This window comes from Penicillium cosmopolitanum, assembly GCF_028827165.1.
Source record: "Penicillium cosmopolitanum strain IBT 29677 chromosome Unknown utg000005l:1.0-4006212.0:1.0-4009387.0, whole genome shotgun sequence".
Lineage (NCBI taxonomy): Eukaryota > Fungi > Ascomycota > Eurotiomycetes > Eurotiales > Aspergillaceae > Penicillium > Penicillium cosmopolitanum.
In genome coordinates this window covers 3,638,357-3,662,889 of record NW_026622675.1, presented here as the reverse complement: position 1 = coordinate 3,662,889, position 24,533 = coordinate 3,638,357, and the positions used below count along the sequence as shown (strand labels likewise).

Genomic DNA, 24,533 nt, shown 5'->3' with positions numbered 1-24,533 from the left:
CAGGATCAGAAAAAGGGCTAATCGCCATGTGGAAAAGTGAAGCCGGTTAGATAACATGACGGAAACATAAGTCCAAAAGAAGAGGGGTAAAGGGAAGAGACAATGTATTAAGAGAAAATTATAGTGGTGATAAACAGTACAGCGTTGCAATAAATCGAAGGAGACAAGCAGATGATGAATCAATGAAAGCAACGCAACTTGCATAAATATGCGCAAATAACCCTATAACCCTAAGTCAATACGCTCTAGTCCAAAGAAAGCGAAAATAATGCAGGTACCGCGGGCTGCAAAGGCGAATGGGAGGCGTGCGTGACAGAGCAGTTCATATAGTTAAGCCACTTCTTTTTGCTACGCCTCACGCACACGTACATCTGGGTTGATTAATTCCCTTTCTCTCACTTCGTTCGTTTCAGGGCACAAGAAAATACGCCCGAAGTCCCTGCTTCTTCGTTTCGAATGGCTCAGAGAGCTGTGAATACCTTGTTCTAAAGATAGAATTGAACGCCGAACACATCAGTGCCCAGAAAGTCACCTGATAGTAAGATTGAGAATGAACTCCGCCACCCTGCCCGGGTTTGGATCTTCCCTCTACCGTAGAATCCAAAGCAGTGTCTACATCGCATGTTAGCTATGGCATCTTTATCGATATCTTTTGGTGAAAACCGGGGTACGCAGGTGAATATCAATAATGGATCGATCCATCTTCCCCCGGATAGGTTTCATAAGGACCCTACCAAGCTGAAATAGACTTATCACCGTTAACCCAGAGCGACGAGAAACTCCACCAGCCCCTCTCTCAACCGTCCCGTTTCGCCGCGACCCGGACTTTGGCAGTCGCGACACACTGCTCGATGACATACATAGAAAGATCTCAGCCCCAAGATCCAGGATAGCTCTTGTGGACATCGGTGGTATCGGTGAGTGCAAGGAGGTTAGTGGGTGGGTCAGAGCTGACAATCACAGTAAATCGCAACTTAGTATCGAATACTCCTATTGAGCCCGACCCCAATCATCGGCGACATAGTATTCTGGGTCCATGCAAGTAACGCGGTCCGGTTTGAGCAAAGTTTCCGGGATATCGCCGACCAGGTCAAAATGTTCGGGCTCCAGGATCCCAAAGTGAACATATTCCAACTCGTTCAAAGCTGGCTCCACGATGGCAAGAGAGGAAAGTGGTTGCTGATTCTTGATAATATTGATGACAATGGGTTCCTTCACCAGCCCTTGGTGACAGGTCAGCAGGGTCTGAAGGTCGGCCAAACCAACGCCTCGACAAAGCCGCTCTTAGGATTTCTCCCCCAAAGCCCCAACAGATCAATAATTACCACGTGTTGGAGCCAAGAGGTAGCATTGAGAATTGTCGATCACCAGGACATCATTAAAGTCGAACCAATGAAAAAGCCCGAGGCGGTAGAGCTTGTCCAACGGAAAGTTGGACTGCCTGCGGAAACCCCCGATATTCTAAATGATTATGAGTCGGGTCATCTCTATTGAGAGGTCGGAGGCCAAGAATTCGATTCTGGTTACATGGCAAGTATCCTTCGATCATATTCGACGAATAAGACCGTCGGACACTGATTTGATCTCTCTCATGAGCTTTTTTGACCGATAGGGAGTCTCGGAGGATCTTATCCGAGTTCAATGCAAGATCTAAACTGATGATTCAAGCTCGGAGGAGATTACGTTGGAGCACAGTGACGATGATCCGGATAGTACGTCTGAATCTAAGATGGATTATACTTTTGAGGATGGTATCACAACATTAAGAGACTTTACATTTACAGTCGAACAAGACCTAAGAATAATTATACGCTACCTCAAAATTTTTAATTCTACCCTACCCCTAAAGCTTTTCTTTCCCGTACTGAAAGAGAATACCCTAATTCCACATAATTCGTTTCCTAGCGGATCCCCCGGCTTACATTGCTAAAGAGTTTAGGTAAAATAAGGGTTACGAATTGAGTGCTAATGAAACCCCTTTCTTAATTTTTCACGCCTCTCGTTTCTTTCTTTCTCTGCCCATATCTCTCTTTCCCTACGCAGTTCTCGCCATTGTTGGTTTTCCTGTTGTTACGAATCAGGCTGGAATTCCTAAGGGCCATTGAGCGAGGATGACCTACCGTTTCTCTCCGATTTTCGGCTCGTAATAGAAGTTTCTGGTGGCTAGCTTTATCATTCAAAACATTCTGTAGTTCCGGCCAACGTTTCGCCAACGCAGGCCAATCTCCGAATTTACCGTAGAGGAGGTGTTTGTCAAGGACCTTTTCGAAAGCCTGTTGCTCCCAGTCGTCATCAAGTATTCGTAAATCGTACAGAATACCCCAGTGTTCCTCATCTGGTATCGGGTCGAAGGACCAAAGGCTGACTGCATCATTGTAGCTTGGCTCAAAATCCATCTCTTTTGGCTTTGTCCGCTTGAATCCATGATCAAGGAGCATTCTCATGATTCCTGGATATTCCCAATATGCGGTACTGGCATTGCGCTCTGCCTCTGTGTGCAACATTCTCGAAACAGAGTTACCAAAGTAACCTTTGCTGTTTCGTTCTCTGTCTCCGCCTTGGTTATTACGGCAGTTGAAGCGGTAGTTGCTCCTCGCATAATGTGCCCCAAAAAAGGCGAAATCGAGCGCCGTTCCCGTGCATATGCTGTGTTTATAATAAAGACCATTTACGGTCCCATCGCATCCTTCTTCTAACCATACTTCGTAATCCAAGACCTCATCAAATCTGTTGCTCATGCCGTGCTTGAGCAAAATTCGACTGTCATCCCTCTTCCTCGAAAGGCCGCTCTGACTAGAGCTTCTGTGGAAGTAATATCGACAAGCCTTGAATGCCGGGAGGGAGAATCTTTATCAAGCGCAGGGTTGTAGTTGATAATGAATGCCAATTTTTGGACATTCGTTTGGTCACAAAATCGTGTGATCGATACTATTTCTGAAATAACAGTCTCCCCTAACGGCGTGATCATATCAGTACTCGCCCCTGCCCGTAGTAGCAACTTGTCCCTGTCAAGATTCTCATCCCAGTTCACCGCTACCATCAGTGGGGTCTTTCCAATCGAATATTGCTGTAACAAGCCGAGGTCGAGCAGTTTTGCCGCCACCCGGACCAACTCCAACTCCGCGGAACCGTTGTAACGTCACTTTATCCTAGATATTTTGATTCGTTTCTTTCTTTCCTCGAAAATCATCGAAAGTTAAAATTGATGCAAATGTAGATTTTGTGACTGTACTCGAGTTTCCCTTGCTTCGATTAAGAGAGTAAACCCACCAGCCGTTGGCGAGAATGCAAGCTATGCTAATTGGCTTACAGACTGGCCTAGAGGATCATAGAGAGTAAGGTTTCGACGCAAAGAGCCAAATAGGCCAAGACAAGAAGTTTTCTGAATAAGTTATCTGGATGGTATGCGTCACCAAACGAGTCTAGAACCGTCTGAACTATGTCTTAGAAAATATTTCTCACTGCTATTTAATGGATAATTTCTACTACGATCAGTCTTCTGTTCCATTCTATGGTTTAAGTCAAGTTGATGCCAATACTGATACCGCCTCTATCGTATTAGCTTATCTGGAGATAACCACGCGGTTGATCACAAGTCGTATAAAATGGCGACGCCCGATCAAATTCTACGCGGTTATAATATTGACCGATTGGTAAATCAAGGCAATATAGTTGATTCAGTGGATAATGCACACCGACGGGTCTTCATCCCAAAATACCCTGGATTGAAGCAAGGACGTGCCAAAATCCCCGGAAACCACCAAGGGGGCCGGCTTAGGGCACTCAGAGCCTTGCAAGATTTGCAAAACACAGGCTCCCAGCTTTTGGCTGTAGCACCCCCGATACTTGCACCACTACCTGCGGCGCCACCTGCGGGGCCAACGCCATCTTTCCTACTTCCCTTGCATATTCCTGCACCGCCGCCTCTACCACCTCCACCAGCGACAACACCGGCCGTCCTCGGGCTTGGGGTGATTCCTGGCCCACATAGGCCTGCGCCGGGCCTTGATACAATGGAGACTGTTGCTGATGATTTTATCAACGTCAATTTTGGTACCTCGAATGCGAAGGTTAGGCTCGATTTCAAGTTCGGCACTGCACCCAAACGGTTGGCTCCCGCAGAGACATCAACCACCCCAAAAATTCGTCAAAGGTTTGGACGCCTGGTTCGAAGTGGCGCAAGAAAAACAGCAGACACTCTGAGCCACGGTACGAAGGAGACATTCCACCCGTTCAGTATCTATCGAATGTCTGGCGCATCTGCCCTGGCTGTTCTTTCTGGACTGTACGATCAGCGCGAACTTTTCCGAGAGGCTGTATTTCGCGCAGACACTGACTTGGAGAAAATCGACTCCATCACTCGTCGTCCATTTTTCAATCATGAAGCTTTGAGGCACGTGGTGGAAGAAGCCGCAATCAGAGGCGTCCTAGCCCAAATCCCGCCAGGTAATCATCCAGCAGGCTCGGCACTGAAAGGAGCACACCGACTGATTGGTCTTTGGTTGGATTGCGCGAATAATAACAGAGGGCCATTTCGTACGACTGCCCAAGATTTGTTCTTTGAATTAAACAACATCGGTCCGGGTGCAGTTCCTCCTTGTTTGCAAATATAAATTTCACAAGATACCAGGCTATTTTAACAGGTCTTTGTCTATCTGGTGTGATACGGTTTGGTAAGGATGCAAAGAGAAAGGATACGAAGAGCAAGAAGCATCTATCGATCGCTATCAGCGTTCTGGGTGCTGCGGTGTCAGGGATACCTGTGCCTGCTGTGGGTGTTATTGGTGGTGTTCTAGGTGCATTGGCAGATCCTATTGCCGACAAGGTCTTCAACTCAGAGAACATCACCCCAGAAATGCTTGCTCTCCAAGCAACTATCGAAGATGAAGTGGTTGCCAACCCGGGGCTAATCATTGCCACAGAGTATGTTTATCAGCTAAGCAAAACGGTGATTCATTGTGGCTGTTCATCTTAACGTGGCTAACTCGGCTGCTTGAAAATGGGGGCAAGTAAAAAATGGGCGTATTCGAGGGCGCATCGTCGTTAAACTTGCTAGCTACTATGCCAAGTAATAGGAACGTTGGGAGCCGAAACAGGCCTAGTAATATCGCATATTAGGGTTAAAATCCCTCATGTATTTAGTCTGAGGTTGTCTCTCATACTAGTGTCTCTCTTACTTTCCCCATGCTTAGTTGTTTCGTTTAATGCTACAATGTTGGTTGATGTCTGTCTCTTTATACCCGAGTATAACGCACTCAAATGTACTTAATTTGACCATATCTGCCTCTGCCACCTTACTATTTATTGTCAGTAATTCGCAGACGGCTGAAAAACTGTGCCACGGGTCAACTTGGCTGCTTTATCTCCGTGTTTTGACGATGTGGTGGCCTAATTGTACGCCCCAGGTTAACGCCGCAATCTCCGACTCCCCTATATTTACCTCCTCGTCACCACATTGTTTGCCAAACAAACAAAAGACAATACTTTCACACTGTGTTTCTATCCTTACATTATGAGAGAAGCATTTATTGACAAACACCTTGCGGTGACCATCCGCGACACCGAAATCCCCGTTCCCGAGGCCGGCCAGGTTCTAATCCGTGTGGTGGTGTCGGGATCCAACCCGAAAGACTGGAAAATGGCTCTTAGCTGGCCCCCGGATGGCGCTCTTTTTAATCAGGGTGACGATATTGCCGGATATATAGAGGCAGTAGGCGATGGCGTCCTAGGATTTCACAAGGGTGATAAGGTCGCTGCATTTCACCAGGTGATGAAACCACACGGAAGCTGGGCAGAATATGCGATCGCCCCTAGTGTTTCGACTTTTCATATTCCCGAGAAGACATCATTCGAGGGTAAGTAGTAGTTTTCGACGATGTTAAACTGAGAAAACGTTTCTAAACCACAGCCAGAGGCGTCAACAATCCCACTGGCTGCAATGACTGCGGCTGTCGGAATGTTCCAACGTTCAAACCTACCTCTCCCCTGGAACCCTACAAGCGAGCCACTTCCATATGTGATTTACGGTGGAGCGACTGCGGTCGGAGCTTTTGCCATTAAATTTGCTCAACTATCCAACATTCACCCGTTGATCGTCGTCGCGGGTAGAGGCAGCGCATTTGTCGAGACTTTGATTGATCGCAAGAAAGGCGATACAATCATCGATTATCGCCAAGACGATGACATTATAAGAGAAAAGATCAAAGCTGCCGCGGGCGGAAGACCTATTCATCATGCCGTCGATGCAGTGTCGGAGAAAGACAGCTGGCTGAATATTGGCCCTGTCATGACCGCACCCGGGCAGCTCACTCTTATGATGCCTGGTATCGATTACCAGCCTGAGGGAATTTCTGTCACTCACGCAGTTGTCGGGTACATTCACTTCCCACCTTCATCAGGGAAGACAATCGAAGATGCGGAGTTTGCAGCTGCTTTCTATCAGCTCATGGGGCGGGGCTTGGCACAGGGATGGTTCTCCGGACATCCGTATGAAGTACGTCCTGGCGGATTGGCTGGGCTTCAGGGAGCAATGCTGGATTTGCAGGCTGGGAAGGCATCTGCTGTCAAGTATGTAGTGCGGATTGGTGAGACTGATGGGGTGGAGCAATAGTGGCAACATGTTGTAAATTAACTCCTTGGCCAATAGTAACTATATCTGTGTTCAAGGACTTCGGGATATCAGCGCAATTACCTGATCATTTAAATAGCCGGAAATCCCGCTTCCAAGTTGTGTTTTTTACGTGTCCTTAAGATAATTTGTGAATCGAGTATTGAATACTATTCCGCAGGGGAAGATGCAAGATCTGGCTTTATAACTTGAAATCATCCAAGATAGAAGACACAGTGCATTTGGTTAAGTCAGTATTATTATCTCGAAATTGTCTCTTTCCATTAAATTCGTACCCCTCATATTAATACTTACATCACGACTCCCGGCTAAACTGACATCACGTAACATTCTTGGATCAGGCCAGGTACCGAAAAGTGGAGGCTCTGCAGATGCGGAGATGCGGAGAAAGCAGGCTCATTTTACCCATCAATCACAACACTTCCCAACAGGACCTGCAGGCTATTTGTCTCGCATGGCGCTGACGAAAATCATTAGCAACAATACCACACACCAACAGCTCACGATAACCGCCACCTCTGCCATGTAACTTCAATCCCACTCTCGACCTTGGCCCTTTCCTCACACCTAGTAGTACGCACGTCACCAACCATGAATCCCCCGAGCGCACAGGGATCACACTTAGCGTGCAGCACTAACCAGTTCTGCCGATGTTTCCCCATACTTAGAGGGGTTTCACGGTGGCCGGAGCACTCCTCACGGAAATCTGCCCGATGCGGCTAATTCAACATCGGCAATTCTCAACTAGCAGCAGAGCTATGTTTTGTCTTCGGAAATGATCGTCTCCGATACTACTCACCCCCTCCCAGATCATGATCTCGGACTATGAGGGGGTGGGCTTGGCCTCAAGCAAGGGTAAATTGTCCCGCAGAATAGGCATTGCTCGTGGCTGGGAATCGACAGGCATAAATACTCGCGATGCGACCTCCTCGTGTCAATGTGTCTGCGGTTCATTTTGGGTAGGATCAGCGCGGTTTGCATCTGTCCTCACTTTTGATTGAGTCATGTTGCAACGATATCTCCTCTTGCCCCTGCTGGCTTCCTGCAGCGCGGCTGTGACTATTTCAGTTGCGAAGTCGGGCGGTAACGCTACTACCAATTTGCAATATGGAGCAATGGAAGAGGTACGTTGACCTGTGTGAAACATTCTAGCTCATATTGACCAACCTTATTCCAGGAAATTAACCATTGCGGCGAAGGTGGCCTGTACGCAGAGCTGATCCGCAACCGAGCATTCCAAGGCAGTTCTAAGTTCCCATCATCTCTGGATCCTTGGACAGCTGTTGGCGGATCGTCGTTGTCTCTGCAGAATCTCAGTGATCCACTGTCCTCTGCTCTCCCCACCTCAGTGCGGGTCAAGGGGAGCGGCACTGCAGGTCTTAGCAATGCGGGATTCTGGGGTATCGACGTGCGACCTCAGAAATATTCGGGATCCTTCTATGTCAAGGGTTCCTACTCTGGCTCTTTTACTGCGTCTCTCACTTCATCCAGCGGAAAAACACTGGCTAGCACCAAGGTGAACTCTAAGAGTGTCGCTGGCAAATGGGTGCAACACGAGTTTACTATTACGGCAAAGACTACGGCATCTGATACTAACAACACATTCTCGGTATCATTTGATGGATCGGTGAGACTCATTAGAACGTAATATCTATGAGCAATGACTAACCATAAACCTGAATAGAAAGCAAAGGCTGGCTATCTTGACTTCAACTTGATCAGTCTGTTCCCGCCGACCTGGAATAATCGTCCCAATGGCATGCGACGCGACCTGATGCAGGCATTGAAGGACCTTGGCCCTGTGAGTTATTACAACATTCTGATACCATTCTCCATTTACAATCGCTTATGTCGACGATAGAAGTTCCTCCGGTTCCCGGGAGGAAACAACCTGGAAGGAGACACCATCGAGGGCCGCTGGAAGTGGAATGAGACGATCGGACCTCTCAAGGATCGCCCTGGCCGTGCCACGACCTGGCAATACGAAGAAACCAGCGGCTTTGGTCTGGTTGAGTATATGGAATGGTGTGATGACCTTGGCATGGAGCCCAGTAAGCTATCTATCCTACCAGTGTCAATAATACCGAACGATACTAATCAGGGTGGATGTAGTCCTTGCTGTTTGGGCCGGCATGGCTCTTAATGGAGATTTGGTTCCGGAAGATGAGCTTGACTTCTACGTGCAAGACGCCTTGGATGAGCTAGAATTCCTAACTGGATCGGTGGATACAAAATACGGCGCCCTGCGTGCTGAATACGGACACCCCGAGCCATGGACGATCAAATACGTCGAGGTCGGAAACGAGGATAATCTCAACAATGGACTGGCCTCTTACAAGTCCTACCGATTCGCCGCATTTTACGATGCCATCACGAAGAAGTATCCCGATATCCAGGTTCTGGCTTCAACTATCGATATGACTCTCGAGGGAAAGGCTGGTGGTGATTACCACCTGTACGATATTCCGGACAACTTTGTCACCAAGTTCGATATGTTCGACAGTTACAGTCCCGATCACCCCATTCTTCTCGGTGAGATTGCCGCCACCGAGTTCAACAACGGCGAAGGTATCGACTGGAGTGACACCAACTTCTCTTTGTACCCATGGTGGATTGCCTCTGTCTCCGAGGCAGTTTTCCTTTTGGGAGCTGAGCGGAACGCAGACAAGATTATTGGAACAACCTATGTGAGAAATCGAAATCCTGGCGGAAACTAATTCGCAGTAAGGAATCTCACTAACAAATCCTAGGCTCCATTCCTGATGAATCTGGACGCCTACCAATGGTCCCCGACTATGATCTCCTTCAATGCCAACCCTGATGATACCGCCAGGTCAACCAGCTTCCATGTCTATGATGTACGTCTAGTCAAACTCCCTCACTTGAGACACATCCACTCACTGACTATATTAGCTCTTCAACAAGAACCACATGACAAACACTCTCCCAGCCACCTCTGAAGATGCCTTTGGTCCACTGTACTACGCCACTGGTCTAGACAGCAAGAGCAATTCGCGCATCTTCAAGGCCGCCGTTTACAACAGCACCGAGGATGTTCCGGTATCACTGACCTTCACAGGAGTCGGACGAGGTACCAAGGCGGACTTGACGATCTTGACCGCACCGAACGCCCTCTCCATGAATGAGGTGGGTGGCGCGAACATCGTGAACAGCAAGACGACCACGATCAAGGCCGGCAAAAAGGGAGAATTCAGCTTCAAGCTGCCCAACCTTAGCGTGGCGGTCCTCACGACCAATTAAAAACATTGGGAATAGATGCTGAATTTCTTTGTTTGATTCAAGTTGGGATATGCCTACCTCAGTATCTAGAAGTACATAGTTACTAGTTAGTACTATTATTGGTACCAACCAATGCAAACGAAGAGCCTGACTCTTTCAAATCAATGGATCCTAGTATCCGAGTTACCAGCAATGGCTAAACCATACTAGTAGTTGCACTTCTAGAGCCTTGCTTCCCAGATGCCTCATACTATACTGCCGTGAAAAAGCACAGCAACTTATTCGCAGGCTTCCCTGAATCAAGAAGATAGAATCTAGGAGTACAATCCACAAAGCTGGCTCTAAATTCAATCATTTTTTTATTCCACAACTGGATCCCCATTCCAGCTTCACCTCTCCAACCTCGCAGGGAGGGAGACTGGGAGGAGGACCACTCTGTTTCACCATCTAAATACTCTAACTCCAATATCTATCAATCTAGTACACCATAACCACCTGCCAAGTCGAGACCCTCCTGCCGAATCAGACCTAAGCCATCATCGACATGAAAGGACTCCCCGACTTTCCCAACTCCAGCTCGCTAGGTCACGCAAAAGCAGACCTGCGCGTATTGGGGCCAAATACCGACTTACCGAAACACTTATTAACGGACCTTTCCTCACCGTGAAAGAGCCGCTAAAGGAATGCGTGAGGCTCTGAGAAGAGCAACCTCGCATACCCTCTAGCCTCCAGCAGCTCGCTCCAAGCCCTTCCCACGAGTGAAAAGGGCAGCGAAGGTAGCGATGAAGCCGAAAGAAGCGGACGCGCCAAACGAAAGGCGAATTCCGCGATAGTAGACGAGGCGCACGGCCATTTGTGTGTCTGGGGGTAGATCGTGGATTGCCGAAACAGAGTGACGGATTTCGTCGATCACCTAGTAAAAGAGAGAAAAGAATCATGGTCAGCGACGTTCTTTCATCACACGATGTTTATTCTCATAGTGGTTCGCGGAAGGAATTGTACTTTCCATTTATCTGGTATTTCACTCAAGGCCTCGGCGAGGCCTGAGCTCAGTGTATTCTGAATAATGGCGGAGGTAATCGCCACGCCCCAAACTGTTCCGAGGGAGCGGATGAGGTAGACGGTTGAGGCGGAGACGGCGTGGTCTGTGGATGTTGGTTAGTGTCTAGTGTCTCCATAGACGCACTCATGACTCGTGATTAACAAGGTGGTGGTAATGATGGCCGACTTACCGGAATGGTCAAACGCAGCTAAGAAAGTGAACAAGATGCCCGGATAAACGATGCCTTGTCCGAGGTTGGCTGGGATGATGTACGCGAAGTATTTCCACTGCGAATCATCGAAACGGAGTAGCGTGACGAGGAGGTTACCGATGAACATCAGTCCTGCACCGGTGCGTACGAGCCAGGCCAATTTTCCCCAGCGGGACATCACGACTCCGGAAATCAGGCCGCCGAGAGGGGTAGCGAGGGATGGAATGACGAGTCGCGCACCGGCTTTCGTAGGACTATCTAGCAAAATGACTTGGAAAAGTAGCGGGATAGTGAAGAGGAACTATGATCGGAGAAGTTAGCCACAAGCGACACAAATATTCTTCAGCCACGGTAAAACTAACAGCATACGCAGCCATTCCCACGCAGACATTGGCAATTTGAGTCGAGACTGGGAGGACTCCACGGAGCATCTTGAGAGGAATCAGAGGAACGGCCTTGGTATTCGCCTCGACATAGACGAAGAGCGCGAGGAAGACCACACTAGCAACCAGGGACAGAATAACCCAGAGATTACTCCAAGGAAGCTCATTGCCACCCAAGCTAAGGCCCACAAGTTGAGCCGATAGGGCCAGAACAAGCAAACAAGCGCCAGACAGATCAATCTTCTGCCAGATGCCTTGGCTCTGCTGGGCCGGGTCATGCTCATGTTGCTGTTTCGCGGGGAATTTGAGAACAAAGTGGCCCAGAACCAGCACCATCAGCGAGACAGGAACTTGTACAAGAAAACACCACCGCCAACCAATGGAGTCAACAATGGCCCCACCGAACGATGCACCGCAGATAGCACCGAATCCATAAGAGCCGTTCTGCACGGCTTGATACATTCCCCGCCGGCGAAAGGGAATAAGATCCGAATTGACAATAGTCGCTGGTCATACCATGTTAGACAAGCGAGATCATTCAATCAGCGCGAGAGGGAGAAGGGGGAAAAAACATACCCATCGTCATCAAACCACCTCCGCCCACACCAGTCAATGCACGCATGAGATTGAGGAAGAGAATATCCTTCGCAACAGCGCACCCCAAACACCCGAACAAAAAGGTAATTGTCGCAGTAAAGAAACAAGCCCTGCGACCGAGAATGTCCGAGAAGCGACCGTATAAAGGTTGAAATGCGGTGCTGGTGATTAGGTAGGAGGTTGTCAACCATGAAGCCGTGTTGGCGGCGTTAAACTCGGAACTTATGATTGCGTAGGTGGATGCGGTGATTGTACCGTCGAATCCGGAGAGGAAGACATTTGACATGATCGCTGAGAGAAGTTGTTAGTTTGATTCAAGTTCAAGTCTCCTAGTATTCCCACTAGGCTGGGTTGTTGGCCGCAACTTCAACTTCAACTTCCACTTCCCCCCAACTCCCCCGCGCGGGGTCATTTGTACATACCGAACTGAATCCAGAGAAAGCCATGACCAGGTCGCCAGTCGTCGCTTGGATCGGAAGGAAGAAGAGGCTGGTCTTCTGTTGGGGTCGGGTTCGACATCTCAGGGTCTTCAATGACTGCCATGGCGGGTATCGAATTGTGGGAACTTCAAGTTGAACCTTCAAGTTGGAAGATGAAAATTGAAGACTCGGAGATTTCAAGTAATTCAAATTCGTTCTTGGCACTGGCACTGCCGAGTTCGCAAACCGAAAGTTCTCGGAAGTTTAGAAAATTCTGTAGCCAATGTAAATGCGAAGAGAGGAAGGCGGGGACTCGATTGGGAAGGAGAAGTGAGCATCGCCAAGCACGACATTTGTGGATTCGCTCTCATCACTTGAACTTCACTGGCAATTGACAAGTGGGATGGTGGATTGCGGAGTACGGAGTAATTAGGAACTGAACTTAACCTTGGATACTTTTATTGCACCAGACTGAAGAAAATGACGTGTTGACAAAGTACTAGTAGTACTAATACTCCCATGTATAAATATCTGCTTCCCGCTGTGTCCATCCCACCATCTACTACTACTACTACTACTACTACTACCACTAGTATACTAGTACCACCTCCAGTAGTAACTTGAAACAATTCTACAACTTGAAGAGCGTCGAAGACCTCTCAGTGCAGAATACCCACCTAAGGTTAATGTACCCTATGCTGGCAAAACATGACCGCCATCATGGAAACTGATCCCTGGTCTGGCAACCTCAACCCCAAGCCCCCTTCACTATGAAGATGAAGCTCCTACCAGCCATCACCTACGTGACTGCACTGGCACCCCTCGCCGCCGCAGATTGGCAATTCAAGTCGCGAACCGACCTGGCCCCGCCTCGTCTGAACATCACCATCCCCGCCGCCCACGACACCGACAAGGGTTACCTCTTCGTCGCCCCGTTCCCGGGCCAGTGGGCCGAGCCCCAGTTCCACGGACCCCGACAGGAGGCTCCGTATATCTTCCGAGATGATGGCGAACTCATCTGGTCCGGCTATACTTACTACTCGATCTGGGCGACCAATTTCCAGGCTGCCAGATGGAAGGGCCAGGACGTGCTGTTCAGTTTTGAAGGGGACCATAACCCGGCGTATGGTCATGGTCATGGCCATGCGACCCTTCTGGATCAGAACTATGAGACAATTCGTGAGTTGCGCGCTGGTAATCATAAACTTATGGATAAGCATGAGTTTCATATCATCAATGAGAAAACGGCTTTGCTCCAGGTTTATCAGCCTCTCCCCACAGATCTGAGTCGGTGGGGTGGTAGCTCCGAACAGCAGTGGATTGTCGATGCCATCTTCCAGGGTAGGTCTTGATCCTTGATTCTTGATATTTGACACTGTCAGTCAGTCAATTTTGGGTTAGTGTTAACGTGTGATAGAATTGGATATCGAGACAGGCGAATTGCTCTTCGAGTGGTCCAGCCTCGATCATGTCACTCCTGATGGTAAGTCTCTGTTCAACGCTACAATATCGCTCTCACCGTATATGTACTAACCAAGAGCAGAGGCTATTCTCCCTCTAAACCCTGGCCAGGCCGGCTCCGGCTACAACTCGTCGGATGCATGGGATTATTTCCATATCAATTCTGTCGACAAGGACGTCTTTGGCGACTACCTCATCTCCGCTCGTGACGCCTGTGCCGTGCACAAGATCAACGGAACCACCGGTGAAATCATCTGGCGGTTAGGCGGGCTCCGCTCAGACTTCGAGCTCGGACCGAACGTTGCATTCTGCTTCCAGCATCATGCCCGATATGTCTCCCGGGACGGCGACGAGGAAATCATCTCGCTGTTCGACAACTCCGCCCACGGAACCGAGAATCACCGCGGCCACGAAGTCCACACGCACCCATTCTCCCAAGGCAAGATCATCTCCGTCAACACGGCCACCTGGAAGGCCTCCGTCGTTCAGGCGTTCCAGCCCCCAGACGGTCTTCTGGCCAAGTCCCAAGGTAGCACCCAGCTGCTCTCGAATGGAAACGCGCTCGTCAACTGGGGATCTGAAGGCGCGGTCACTGAATTCCGATCAGACGGCACGCCTATTTTCCACGCGTACATGGACTCCGGCTCTCTAGGCGAGGGTGTCGAGAACTACCGGGCGTTCAAGTATAACTGGACCGGAAAACCGAATGAAGAGCCCTCCCTGGTCGCCGAGAAGACTTCCTCTGGAACGTCGGTGTATGTATCCTGGAACGGCGACACGGAGACTGCTGTCTGGCGTTTCTACGCTGTGACTGACCGATACGGATCGCGATCGTTCTTGGGCGAGGCGCCACGCGATGGATTTGAAACTGCGTTCCATGTGGCTGGTCACTCGTACGGACAGATTGCCGCCGAGGCCATTTCCGGTCGGGGTAAGGTCCTCCGCGCCACACAGGCGGTCCGGCTGCGGGAGGAAGTGCTGCCGGGTCAAGGTGTAGGACAAGCACAAGGAGAGGGTCATGGCTATGGCTCTGGCTATGGCCATGGACAAGCTCAAGGGGCGGGTGTGGCTGAAGATTCGGACCGTGCGTCGTGGAGACAGATCGTGCTGCGGGCCTAACGCAAACGTGAGTTCGATTAGGAATCACGTTCAGGGGCAGTGGAAGTGGATGAGCCGTGCCGAGTGAAGGTAGTGGAATGAGTGAGTGACCGGGTCGGGAGCGGATTGGAAGGTAGAATCGGAAGTAGATGAGATGTAGTCCCGAGTGAGGTGAAAGAAGAAAATATAACGGTGTGTCGATATATCGGAAAGCTTGAAGCCGATAGGCCAGCCCTGTTCGCCATCCGCCGTAAGCAGTAAGGCAGTCAGCAGAGGACGAGTGAAAGGGGGGATATGTGTTTGTTAGGACCAGGATACGTCCGTCGTTCAGGCCGACTGCCACTCCAAATCCTGGAAGTGTACCAGGATACGAGGGATCAAAGAACCAAAGAGCAACGGCGCAAGTCGGAGCTGTCCCCAAAACAGTCAATGCAGACTGGGGGCGTGGGGCGATGGTGGGGCGTATACGCGAATACGGGGCCAATTAGAGTGACGGGAGACATATTTTGAATGACATGCGATGAGTTAAGGTTTCGGATTCCATGTGCTTTGCGAGTGGCCAGGAGAGCGAAAGTCGAAGTCAAGGGAGGTCAAGGATGATGTTGGATAGAAGAGTGTGAAGTAGAAGGGGAGGTGAGAAGAGGGAGTGGGAGTGGTGATGGTCTCGTGATCAAGTAGAAGTACTGGGAGGGGCAGCAGTGAAATGTATGGGGGGAGAAGTACATCTACAATAAGGCCCCCATAATACTGTAGAGTATACTAGTAATACTACTACTACTACTACGGAGTAAAGTGAATGTATCCATCGCGCCTTCCATCGGATGGTCCAGTTTCCGCGATCCGCGATCCGTTCTTGCCCAAAAGCGTAATTTCGATGGCCTTGGCGTCATCTCATCCTTCTCTTTCTCTTCCTCCCATCTCTTTCTCTCTTTCTTTCTCTCCTTATCCTCGTCTTCTTTTACCTCACCGAAAACTTATTGCGCCTGTACACCGGTCTCACCCATGGGAATCTCCTCACATAAGGTACTTTCATAGTCACCATGGCTGCCCATCAGCCTCCAGCTCCAGCTACCTCGGAGCATGATGCAGCTACCACACACATAATCAGTCACCATGCTGAGGAGTATACTACCTCCGATGAAGTCTCCGAGGAAGATACTCCCACTCCGGCCGTCGAAGATGAAACCAGGCATAAAGATATCACCACCATAGCTCGCTCCTTCTCCAATCTTTCTCAAAAGCCGAGCTCCGTCAATAGCCAAAATGACCCGATTAATACTTTCCTCGATCCCACCCAGGATGCTTCGCTAGATCCCAATTCCGATCAATTCAGCTCGTTGAAATGGGTCCGCAATATGCTCCAGATGACCCGCGACTCGGACCGTTACCCTAAGCGCACCGCCGGTGTCTCTTTTCGCAATCTCAATGTCTTTGGCTACGGTTCCGGTGCCGATTACCAGATCACCTTTGGTAATGCCTGGTTGAAGATGTTCAACTGGGCCAAGGCTCGGGTCGGCTACGGAAAGAAAGTCCGCATTGATATCTTGCGCGACTTTGAAGGTATGGTCCACGCCGGTGAGATGCTCGTCGTGCTGGGTCGCCCAGGCAGGTAAGTCAAGCTTTGTGTGCCTCGAGAACAGGTTCGTGGGAAATTGAGAACTGGACTGATAATCTGCAACAGTGGGTGTACGACCTTGCTGAAAACAATTGCCGGTGAAACCCACGGTCTGTACATCGACGATGGTGCCGATGTGCAGTATCAGGGTATATCCTGGGATGAAATGCACTCCCGATTCCGCGGCGAGGTCATCTACCAGGCAGAGACAGAAATCCACTTCCCGCAGTTGAGCGTGGGTGATACCCTTCTCTTTGCCTCCCATGCACGCACCCCGTCCAATCGACCCCCTGGGTATCCCGGGACCAGTTTGCCCTGCATAAGCGAGATGTGGTCATGGCCATGCTGGGGCTCTCGCATACCATGAACACCAAAGTGGGCAACGAGTACATCCGTGGTGTGTCAGGTGGTGAGCGTAAGCGTGTCAGTATTGCCGAGATCACCCTTTGTGGTAGTCCCCTGCAATGCTGGGATAATAGTACCCGTGGCTTGGACAGCTCCACGGCCTTGGAATTCGTGAAAAATATCCGTCTTTCTACGCAATACAGCGGTGCTACCGCTGTCGTCGCTATATATCAGGCTAGTCAGTCGATCTATGACGTTTTTGACAAGGCCGTGGTGCTCTACGAGGGTCGCCAGATTTACTTTGGCAAGTCCACCGATGCCCGTCGTTTCTTTATCGACATGGGATTTGAATGCCCTGACAGACAAACCGATGCCGACTTCCTTACCTCCCTTTCTAGTCCCTCGGAGCGTCGAGTCCGTCCGGGCTTTGAGCATCTCGTGCCGCGCACCGCAGACGAGTTCGCCAAGCGCTGGAAAGAGAGTGAGGAACGGAAGCACCTTCTCCAAGAGATCCAAACCCAACATGACCAGTACCCACTCAAAGGAGATCAGTTCGACGCATTCTCTCGTTCTCGTGCGGCCGAAAAATCCAAGGCTAACAGGGCCTCCTCTCCATACACAATCTCGTACTACATGCAGGCTCGTTTGTGCTTGTGGCGAGGATTTTTGCGGTTGCAAGGCGACATGAGTATGACCATTGCCTCTGTAATTGGAAACAGTGTCTTGGGCGTTATAATCTCTACCGTCTTTTTGAATTTGGAGAACAATACCGACAGCTTCTTTCAGCGTGGAGCGCTTCTGTTCTTCGCTATTCTGATGAACGCTTTTGCTTCTTCGCTGGAACTTCTGACTCTTTGGCAACAACGACCAATTGTTGAAAAGCACTATAAATATGCCCTTTATCACCCATCCGCCGAGGCTATCGGGTCTTACATCGTTGAGCTGCCGTCGAAAGTGATGATTGCTATCGCATTTAACATTATCATCTACTTCGTCCCGCATCTTCGACGCACTGCTGGTCACTTCTTTATTTTCTTCCTGTTCTCGTTTTCGACAACTCTCGTAATGTCTAACATTTTCCGATCCATCGGTGCTATATCTCGCTCGATGGCTCAAGCAATGGTCCCTGCTTCGATTTTCATGATGATTTTGGTTATATACACTGGATTCACTATTCCAGTCAGAGACATGCATCCATGGTTCCGGTGGCTGAATTATTTGAATCCAATTGCTGTGAGTATTTCCGTTATCTCCTGAAAGAAGCCATATTAACCGCATATGTTTAGTACGCCTTTGAAGGCTTGATTGTCAACGAGTTTAGCGGACGTCATTTCCCTTGCTCCACTTATATACCATCCGGTGGTTCCTACGATTCAGCACCGCAAGGGTCGAGGATCTGCTCGCAGAAGGGAGCTTTTGCCGGTGACAACTACATTGACGGAGACACTTACATCAACACTACTTTCAACTATTACAAGCAGCACTTGTGGAGAAACTTTGGCATTCTGGTTGCATTCTTCTTCGGATTTTTGGCCATCTACGTTGTTTCGAGCGAATACATTCGGGCCAAGCCTTCCAAGGGCGAGGTTTTGGTATTCCCACGAGGCAAGATTCCGGCTTTTGCCAAGAAGGCCCGCCAGGAGGACTCCGAGGCTGCACCTTCGACCGAAAAGCATGAGATCGTGGATAAGGAGAGCGATGGAGCGGCGGCTATTATCAAACAGACCGCGATCTTCCATTGGGAAGAGGTTTGCTACGATATCAAGATCAAGGGTGAAAATCGCCGCATCCTGGACCGCGTGGACGGATGGGTGAAGCCCGGAACCTTGACGGCTCTGATGGGTGTTACTGGCGCAGGCAAAACATCCTTACTGGATGTCTTGGCAAATCGTGTCACGATGGGTGTCATCACTGGTGATATGCTTGTCGACGGACGACCACGGGATGGCTCATTCCAGCGAAAGACCGGATATGTGCAGCAGCAAGATTTGCATCTCGAGACAAGCACCGTTCGCGAGGCTCTCGTTTTCAGTGCCCTTCTTCGACAGCCAAGCAATATTCCATACGCGGAGAAGATAGCTTATGTGGAAGAAGTTATCAAGATGCTTGGAATGGAGGAGTACGCTGAGGCTGTCGTGGGTGTTCTGGGCGAGGGTCTCAATGTGGAACAACGCAAACGATTAACCATCGGTGTTGAAATTGCGGCCAAACCTGACCTGCTTCTCTTCTTTGACGAACCCACCTCTGGTCTCGATAGTCAAACTGCCTGGTCGATCTGCAGTTTGATGCGGAAGCTTGCCGATCACGGTCAAGCGGTTCTGTGTACGATTCATCAGCCCTCGGCTATGTTGATGTCCCAATTTGACCGGCTACTTTTCTTAGCGAAAGGTGGACGCACTGTGTACTTTGGTGATCTCGGACCGCGCATGCAAACCCTGATCAAATATTTTGAGAACAAGGGCTCTATCGATTGTCCAAAGAACGCTAATCCCGCCGAATGGATGCTTGAGGTGATTGGTGCTGCTCCTGGCTCTCATGCGGATCGTGACTGGGCAGAAGTTTGGCTGGAAAGCCCAGAAAGAGCCCAAGTCAAGCAGGAATTAGCCGACATGAAATCTGAACTACGACAGAAGCCAGTTCCTCCCCCAACAGCTGGATATGGGGAATTTGCAACCCCTCTCTGGTACCAGTTCCTCATTTGTATCCGACGGATGTTCCAGCAGTACTACCGCAGCCCCGGATATCTCTATTCCAAGACCGCCATGTGTGTTTTTCCAGTACGTATTCTTGTTGCAGTGGCTCTTTGATCTAATTTCCCCACTAACCATCGATTAGCCCATTTTCATCGGTTTCACCTTCTGGCGAATGCCAAACACTCAACAAGGTCTCCAAAATCAGATGTTTGCCATCTTCATGCTGCTAGTCATCTTCCCCAATCTCGTCCAACAGATGATGCCCAGTTTCTGCACCCAGCGCTCACTCTACGAGGTGCGCGAGCGACCGTCTAAGGCATACTCCTGGAAATCCTTCATGTTGGCTAGTATCTTCGTCGAGCTTCCCTGGAACATCATCATGGCGCTACCTGTGTACTTCTCATGGTACTACCCGATCGGGCTGTATCGCAACGCTCCGGCGGGCGAGGTGACAGATCGAGGCGGTACCATGTTCCTCCTGATCTTGATATTTTTGATGTTCACCTCAACATTCAGTTCGATGATTATTGCCGGTATTGAACAACCGGAAACCGGTAGTAATATCGCACAGTTGATGTTTTCTCTGTGTTTGATTTTCAACGGGTAAGTCATCGCCTTCGCATTTCATTGTAACCCTTGGTGTGCGGAGTACTCCGGACATTCTGGAGAATCTACCTACTACCCCGACGGTCTGTGGGGCAGGTTGAACCTCGGAGAATCTCGCTAACAGCCTTACCCAGTGTTTTGGCGAGTCCAGCCAAATTAGGAAAGTTCTGGATCTTCATGTATCGAGTGTCACCCTTTACGTATCTTGTCTCGGCAGTCCTATCTACCGGCCTATCTGGAAGCGACGCGACCTGCTCAGACATCGAATTGCTGAAGGTCGATCCACCGACGGGTCAAACCTGTATTGAATATCTGGGCGAGTACGCGGAGTTCGCGCAAGCCAAGGTGTTTAACGGGAACGCGACATCGGGTTGTGAAATTTGCTCTATCACAAACGCAGACCAGTTCTTGCTTCAGCTAAACATCAAGTTTTCGGACCACTGGCGAAACATTGGACTTCTCTTTGTCTACATCGGAGTCAATATCTTGGGTGCCCTCTTGCTATACTGGTTAGCTCGGGTCCCGAAGAAATGGTCCCGCAAGGTGAAGGAAGAGTGAAGAGGCGAATGAAATTTAGGGGAATTTTTTTATATTCTGTTCGCTTCAGTTTATCATAGCCTATAGAATTATGTTGAAGAATTTCTGAATGGGGCGCACTTGTATGAGATAGGAAAACAGAGACACGCATCCCCTGGCTGCATAAGCACAAATCTTGATCGAATTTGGCAGCTCTTGGGGCCTAGCATTCATTTCCCAAACGCTCAGGCTGGTTCGGGAGAGATGGGTCCAATCAGCCAAGACCAATTAGGACTGCCTCCTACGATTGGATTAGACTCTCTGGGGCAGTGTGCAATGTGCAATTAAAGGCAGTGTGAAGTCGAAGCAGTCAGGCCCACCGGGTGTCATCGGGAGGTGGGGGCCGATGATTTGAAATGATTTTCCGAATTTACCAAGGTTCAACGCTGACCCGCCGTGGGGGCCGAACTGAACTCTGATGCTATTCCCATCCCATCCAGATCCATTTCCAGATCCGCGGAGTTGAGCCTGACAAAATCATGACGATGGTTTCAGCATAACGATAACAGCTGCCAGGGGTTTCGCACAACTCGGCTAATGAAACCCAATTCAGACTGGAAGGATTCGAACCAGGGGCACGCAAAATCCAATAACGCAAGATTGGTAAATTTCTCTACACTCTACTCCGTACACTCTACACCTACGAACTAGAGGAACCGACAAGCTGGTCACGACAGACGCCGACTCGCTTCAGACTAGATTCTCGCTATGCCATGGCTACAATTGGCTTCATGATCCCCGTTGTCTAGTGGATCCACAACAGCCGAGTCGGGACTATTTGTCAGGTCGACGGGAACTTGGACGCCTTAGCAGAAAGGGGAAAAGGAAAAAGGAAAAAGGAAAAAGGAAAAAGGAAAAAGGAAAAAGGAAAAAGGAAAAAGGAAAAAGGGCAGAAAAAGCATTGATGATGCAACGGCCGATCAACACGGGGAACCCTATTCGTATCCCGATCCTCGAGGAGCCCAGAATGGGAAGAAGTTTGCCCTAATTTCGCATTGTCTGCTTCATTAAGTTAGTTGGGCTAACTACTCTCGACAGGTATGCAATCCCACCATTCTGGGATGCATACACTTAGCAGCAAGCTAATGTGGGCATGACTCGAGATCGACAGAGTCGTGGGTCTTGAGTTTGGGGTCCAAACTGATGTGGTCTAGTGCATTTATCTTACCGTTTTCGGTCCTCTTGACTGGTGCTGTCGTCAAGAGAGTTTCTAAAGAAGAAACAGAAAGAAAAATGTGTTTTTTATCTTGGGTTTTGATTTTCTGTGTCTGCTTGACATTGACTCACCCTCGTTGCGGGTTAGCTCTATGATCGCCATCACAGCCCTCTGTCGCCCACATTGATGCAAACATATCGGCCCTATTCAGCTGCGACGCGCTTCCTCACTCATTCGCTAAGCGGGCTCCTGATTCAGCCCGTCAAATTACTCAGGTTTAGTTTTCCCACACCTCCTCGACCCACGTTTGGGGCTTCGTTGAGGCTCATTTTCCGCCCCACGGATCCACCCCACCTGAAGGGCCATCATGCTGTTTTGGTACTCAGTCACTTCTCCGTATTGATGCAACGCACTGGACCCGCCAGCATGGCTCGGGGGAAAGCTCGCTTTCACCTTGCGCTGCCCAAAATCCGTTATATATACCGTCCCCGGTTCCTTTTCCCCTGATCCCGGAACCCTATTATCCCTCCCCAGCACCTAGTAGTCTGTGTTACCCTAAAGATCCATCCAACACTGGGCAACATGGACTCCTACACGCAATTCACAAATAACCCCCACATTATCCCTATGACAGGTGTCTCTCACCCGTCCTACTCCGAGGCCTACGACTCCTCACTACCCGCCGATCACCCATTTGTCACCCGCGCAGCGCATTTCCAATACCAACTGTCCCCTACGGACGAACAGGCGAAGGCCGGCGATGCTATTCTCACCCCGCAGCCATGGTGGAAGGGCGAAGAACAATCTTTCGCAATGGGCTACATGACTCCAGACTTGACCTACACCGATCGCCTTTCGCCCTGGAATAGCGGTATCTCCACTATCTCCGACCCGCAAAGTCCGCTCAGCAGCAACAGCGGCAGCGTGCCTGCGATGAATTGCCTTGCGTCCCCAAGTTTCCGGCAGGAGGACACTAGAACAATGGCAATCACTGGAGTTGATGATCAGACCAGCTATCCCGCCCCGGATGGACTCGTCGAAACTACAACCACAAGTCTCGACCACTCCCTCTTACGAGCAAAACCACGCATATTCGAGATCCAACCTGATCACCGTTCTCCCTATGAACCAGATTTTGACACTTGGTCCGGCAGTCAATCAGACCGTAACGTCACACCCGATCAATCATGGCCCTCTCCAGTCCCCGTCGAGGGCATAGCATTCCCTTCTTCGGACCGGCGCTCCAGCAGCCGCCAACCTAGTACTTCCACACCTGCGGCCTCAACAACATCAACATCGCGAATTCGCAAAGGATCCAAGAAACGACCGACCTCCACACAAGGCCGCACCCGCCGACGAGGCGCAACCAGCGCTGGCGCTGGCGCTGGAGCCGGTGCCGGCGAGAACAGCAATACACGCACCTTCGTGTGTAGTTTTGCCCCCTACGGCTGCGAAAGCACCTTCGTCTCAAAAAATGAATGGAAACGACATGTCACCTCCCAACACCTCCAACTCGGTTTCTACAGATGCGACGTGGGCAAATGCAGTATGCACACCCACTCCAGCCCTCAGCCACCAAACATAACCACAACCACCTCACCACCCGTCCAACCAAACGACTTCAACCGCAAAGACCTCTTCACCCAACATCACCGCCGAATGCACGCACCTTGGATAACAACAACGCGACGCACACCCAGCGACAGCGAAAAAGCCGCCTTCGAGACAAGTCTCGACGAAGTCCGGCGTCGATGCTGGTTCGAACTCCGGCAGGCGCCGCAGCAAAGTCGTTGCGGGTTCTGTCAAGAAGTGTTTAGTGGGGAGGGGAGCTGGGATGCGCGGATGGAGCATGTTGGGCGACACTTTGAGCGTGAGGATCGCATCGGGCTTGGGGAGGAGGGTGAGGATGTGGCATTACGGGAGTGGGGGCTGAATGAGGGTATTCTTGCTCTTGCTCATGGAGGGTGTCGGTTAGCTTCGTTGGTGGGGGTGGATAATTAGGCTGGTCAAGTATCCAGTATCCAGTATTGAGACTGAGGGGATGTACTGGCGGTAGCATCGGTGTTTGCTTTGAGGACGGTATTCCGAGGACTTGTCGCTTTTTTTTCCTTTTGGGTTGAGGGTTGGGTTGGGCTGGAAACTTGATTTTGGCCCGTTTTGTCATGCTTGGTGTTGGTGGGGTCTACATTGATGATTTTATTCGATTGGGTTTCGATTTTATTCGGAATACTGTGTTGATATGGTTTCCTTTTTCTTTTTTTCTTCTTCTCTCCCCGTTATAAAGGTCCGGGCTTCGAGGGCTGGGGTATGATTTACGATCTACATGTACATAATAGCATTATACAATATACATTATACTACAGAATACATTGCACATGTCCTACTAGTAGTAGCAGTGGTCACTTCCAAGGTTGACACGTCTCAAGAGCCCAGATGTAAATGAAACAGGGACGGGGAAACATA

At 49.9% G+C, this 24,533-nt stretch overlaps 9 protein-coding genes across 9 annotated transcripts; 7 read left to right on the top strand and 2 right to left on the bottom strand.

Moving 5' to 3' along the window:
• Positions 1-621: 621 nt before the first annotated feature.
• N7509_004383 (uncharacterized protein) lies at positions 622-1,494 on the top strand (the record flags this gene model as incomplete). The annotated part of the gene is made up of 3 exons (XM_056629020.1): positions 622-667; positions 768-931; positions 979-1,494. The coding sequence occupies 3 exons, from the start codon at positions 622-624 to the stop codon at positions 1,492-1,494; spliced, it is 726 nt and encodes a 241-aa protein (XP_056491754.1).
• Positions 1,495-1,982: 488 nt separating this feature from the next.
• N7509_004382 (ankyrin) lies at positions 1,983-2,738 on the bottom strand (the record flags this gene model as incomplete). The annotated part of the gene is made up of 1 exon (XM_056629019.1): positions 1,983-2,738. The coding sequence occupies one exon, from the start codon at positions 2,736-2,738 to the stop codon at positions 1,983-1,985; it is 756 nt and encodes a 251-aa protein (XP_056491753.1).
• Positions 2,739-4,013: 1,275 nt separating this feature from the next.
• On the top strand, positions 4,014-4,975 carry N7509_004381 (uncharacterized protein; the record flags this gene model as incomplete). Its single annotated transcript, XM_056629018.1, has 2 exons — positions 4,014-4,599; positions 4,644-4,975. 2 exons carry the CDS (start codon positions 4,014-4,016, stop codon positions 4,973-4,975), a joined length of 918 nt encoding a protein of 305 aa, XP_056491752.1.
• A 537-nt stretch (positions 4,976-5,512) lies between these two features.
• N7509_004380 (zinc-binding alcohol dehydrogenase family protein) lies at positions 5,513-6,610 on the top strand (the record flags this gene model as incomplete). Its single annotated transcript, XM_056629017.1, has 2 exons — positions 5,513-5,855; positions 5,913-6,610. The coding sequence occupies 2 exons, from the start codon at positions 5,513-5,515 to the stop codon at positions 6,608-6,610; spliced, it is 1,041 nt and encodes a 346-aa protein (XP_056491751.1).
• A 1,022-nt stretch (positions 6,611-7,632) lies between these two features.
• On the top strand, positions 7,633-9,889 carry N7509_004379 (alpha-L-arabinofuranosidase A; the record flags this gene model as incomplete). Its single annotated transcript, XM_056629016.1, has 7 exons — positions 7,633-7,752; positions 7,806-8,255; positions 8,313-8,429; positions 8,490-8,679; positions 8,741-9,315; positions 9,379-9,486; positions 9,542-9,889. The coding sequence occupies 7 exons, from the start codon at positions 7,633-7,635 to the stop codon at positions 9,887-9,889; spliced, it is 1,908 nt and encodes a 635-aa protein (XP_056491750.1).
• Positions 9,890-10,589: 700 nt separating this feature from the next.
• On the bottom strand, positions 10,590-12,644 carry N7509_004378 (MDR family MFS transporter; the record flags this gene model as incomplete). Its single annotated transcript, XM_056629015.1, has 6 exons — positions 10,590-10,781; positions 10,832-11,013; positions 11,101-11,422; positions 11,484-12,010; positions 12,081-12,392; positions 12,524-12,644. 6 exons carry the CDS (start codon positions 12,642-12,644, stop codon positions 10,590-10,592), a joined length of 1,656 nt encoding a protein of 551 aa, XP_056491749.1.
• Positions 12,645-13,290: 646 nt separating this feature from the next.
• On the top strand, positions 13,291-15,100 carry N7509_004377 (arylsulfotransferase family protein; the record flags this gene model as incomplete). The annotated part of the gene is made up of 3 exons (XM_056629014.1): positions 13,291-13,861; positions 13,938-14,003; positions 14,064-15,100. The coding sequence occupies 3 exons, from the start codon at positions 13,291-13,293 to the stop codon at positions 15,098-15,100; spliced, it is 1,674 nt and encodes a 557-aa protein (XP_056491748.1).
• Positions 15,101-16,119: 1,019 nt separating this feature from the next.
• N7509_004376 (ABC multidrug transporter A-2) lies at positions 16,120-20,896 on the top strand (the record flags this gene model as incomplete). Its single annotated transcript, XM_056629013.1, has 6 exons — positions 16,120-16,688; positions 16,761-16,929; positions 17,004-18,272; positions 18,326-19,816; positions 19,875-20,335; positions 20,473-20,896. The coding sequence occupies 6 exons, from the start codon at positions 16,120-16,122 to the stop codon at positions 20,894-20,896; spliced, it is 4,383 nt and encodes a 1,460-aa protein (XP_056491747.1).
• Positions 20,897-22,652: 1,756 nt separating this feature from the next.
• Positions 22,653-24,071, top strand: N7509_004375 (putative C2H2 finger domain protein; the record flags this gene model as incomplete). The annotated part of the gene is made up of 1 exon (XM_056629012.1): positions 22,653-24,071. The coding sequence occupies one exon, from the start codon at positions 22,653-22,655 to the stop codon at positions 24,069-24,071; it is 1,419 nt and encodes a 472-aa protein (XP_056491746.1).
• Between the last annotated feature and the right edge of the window lie 462 nt (positions 24,072-24,533).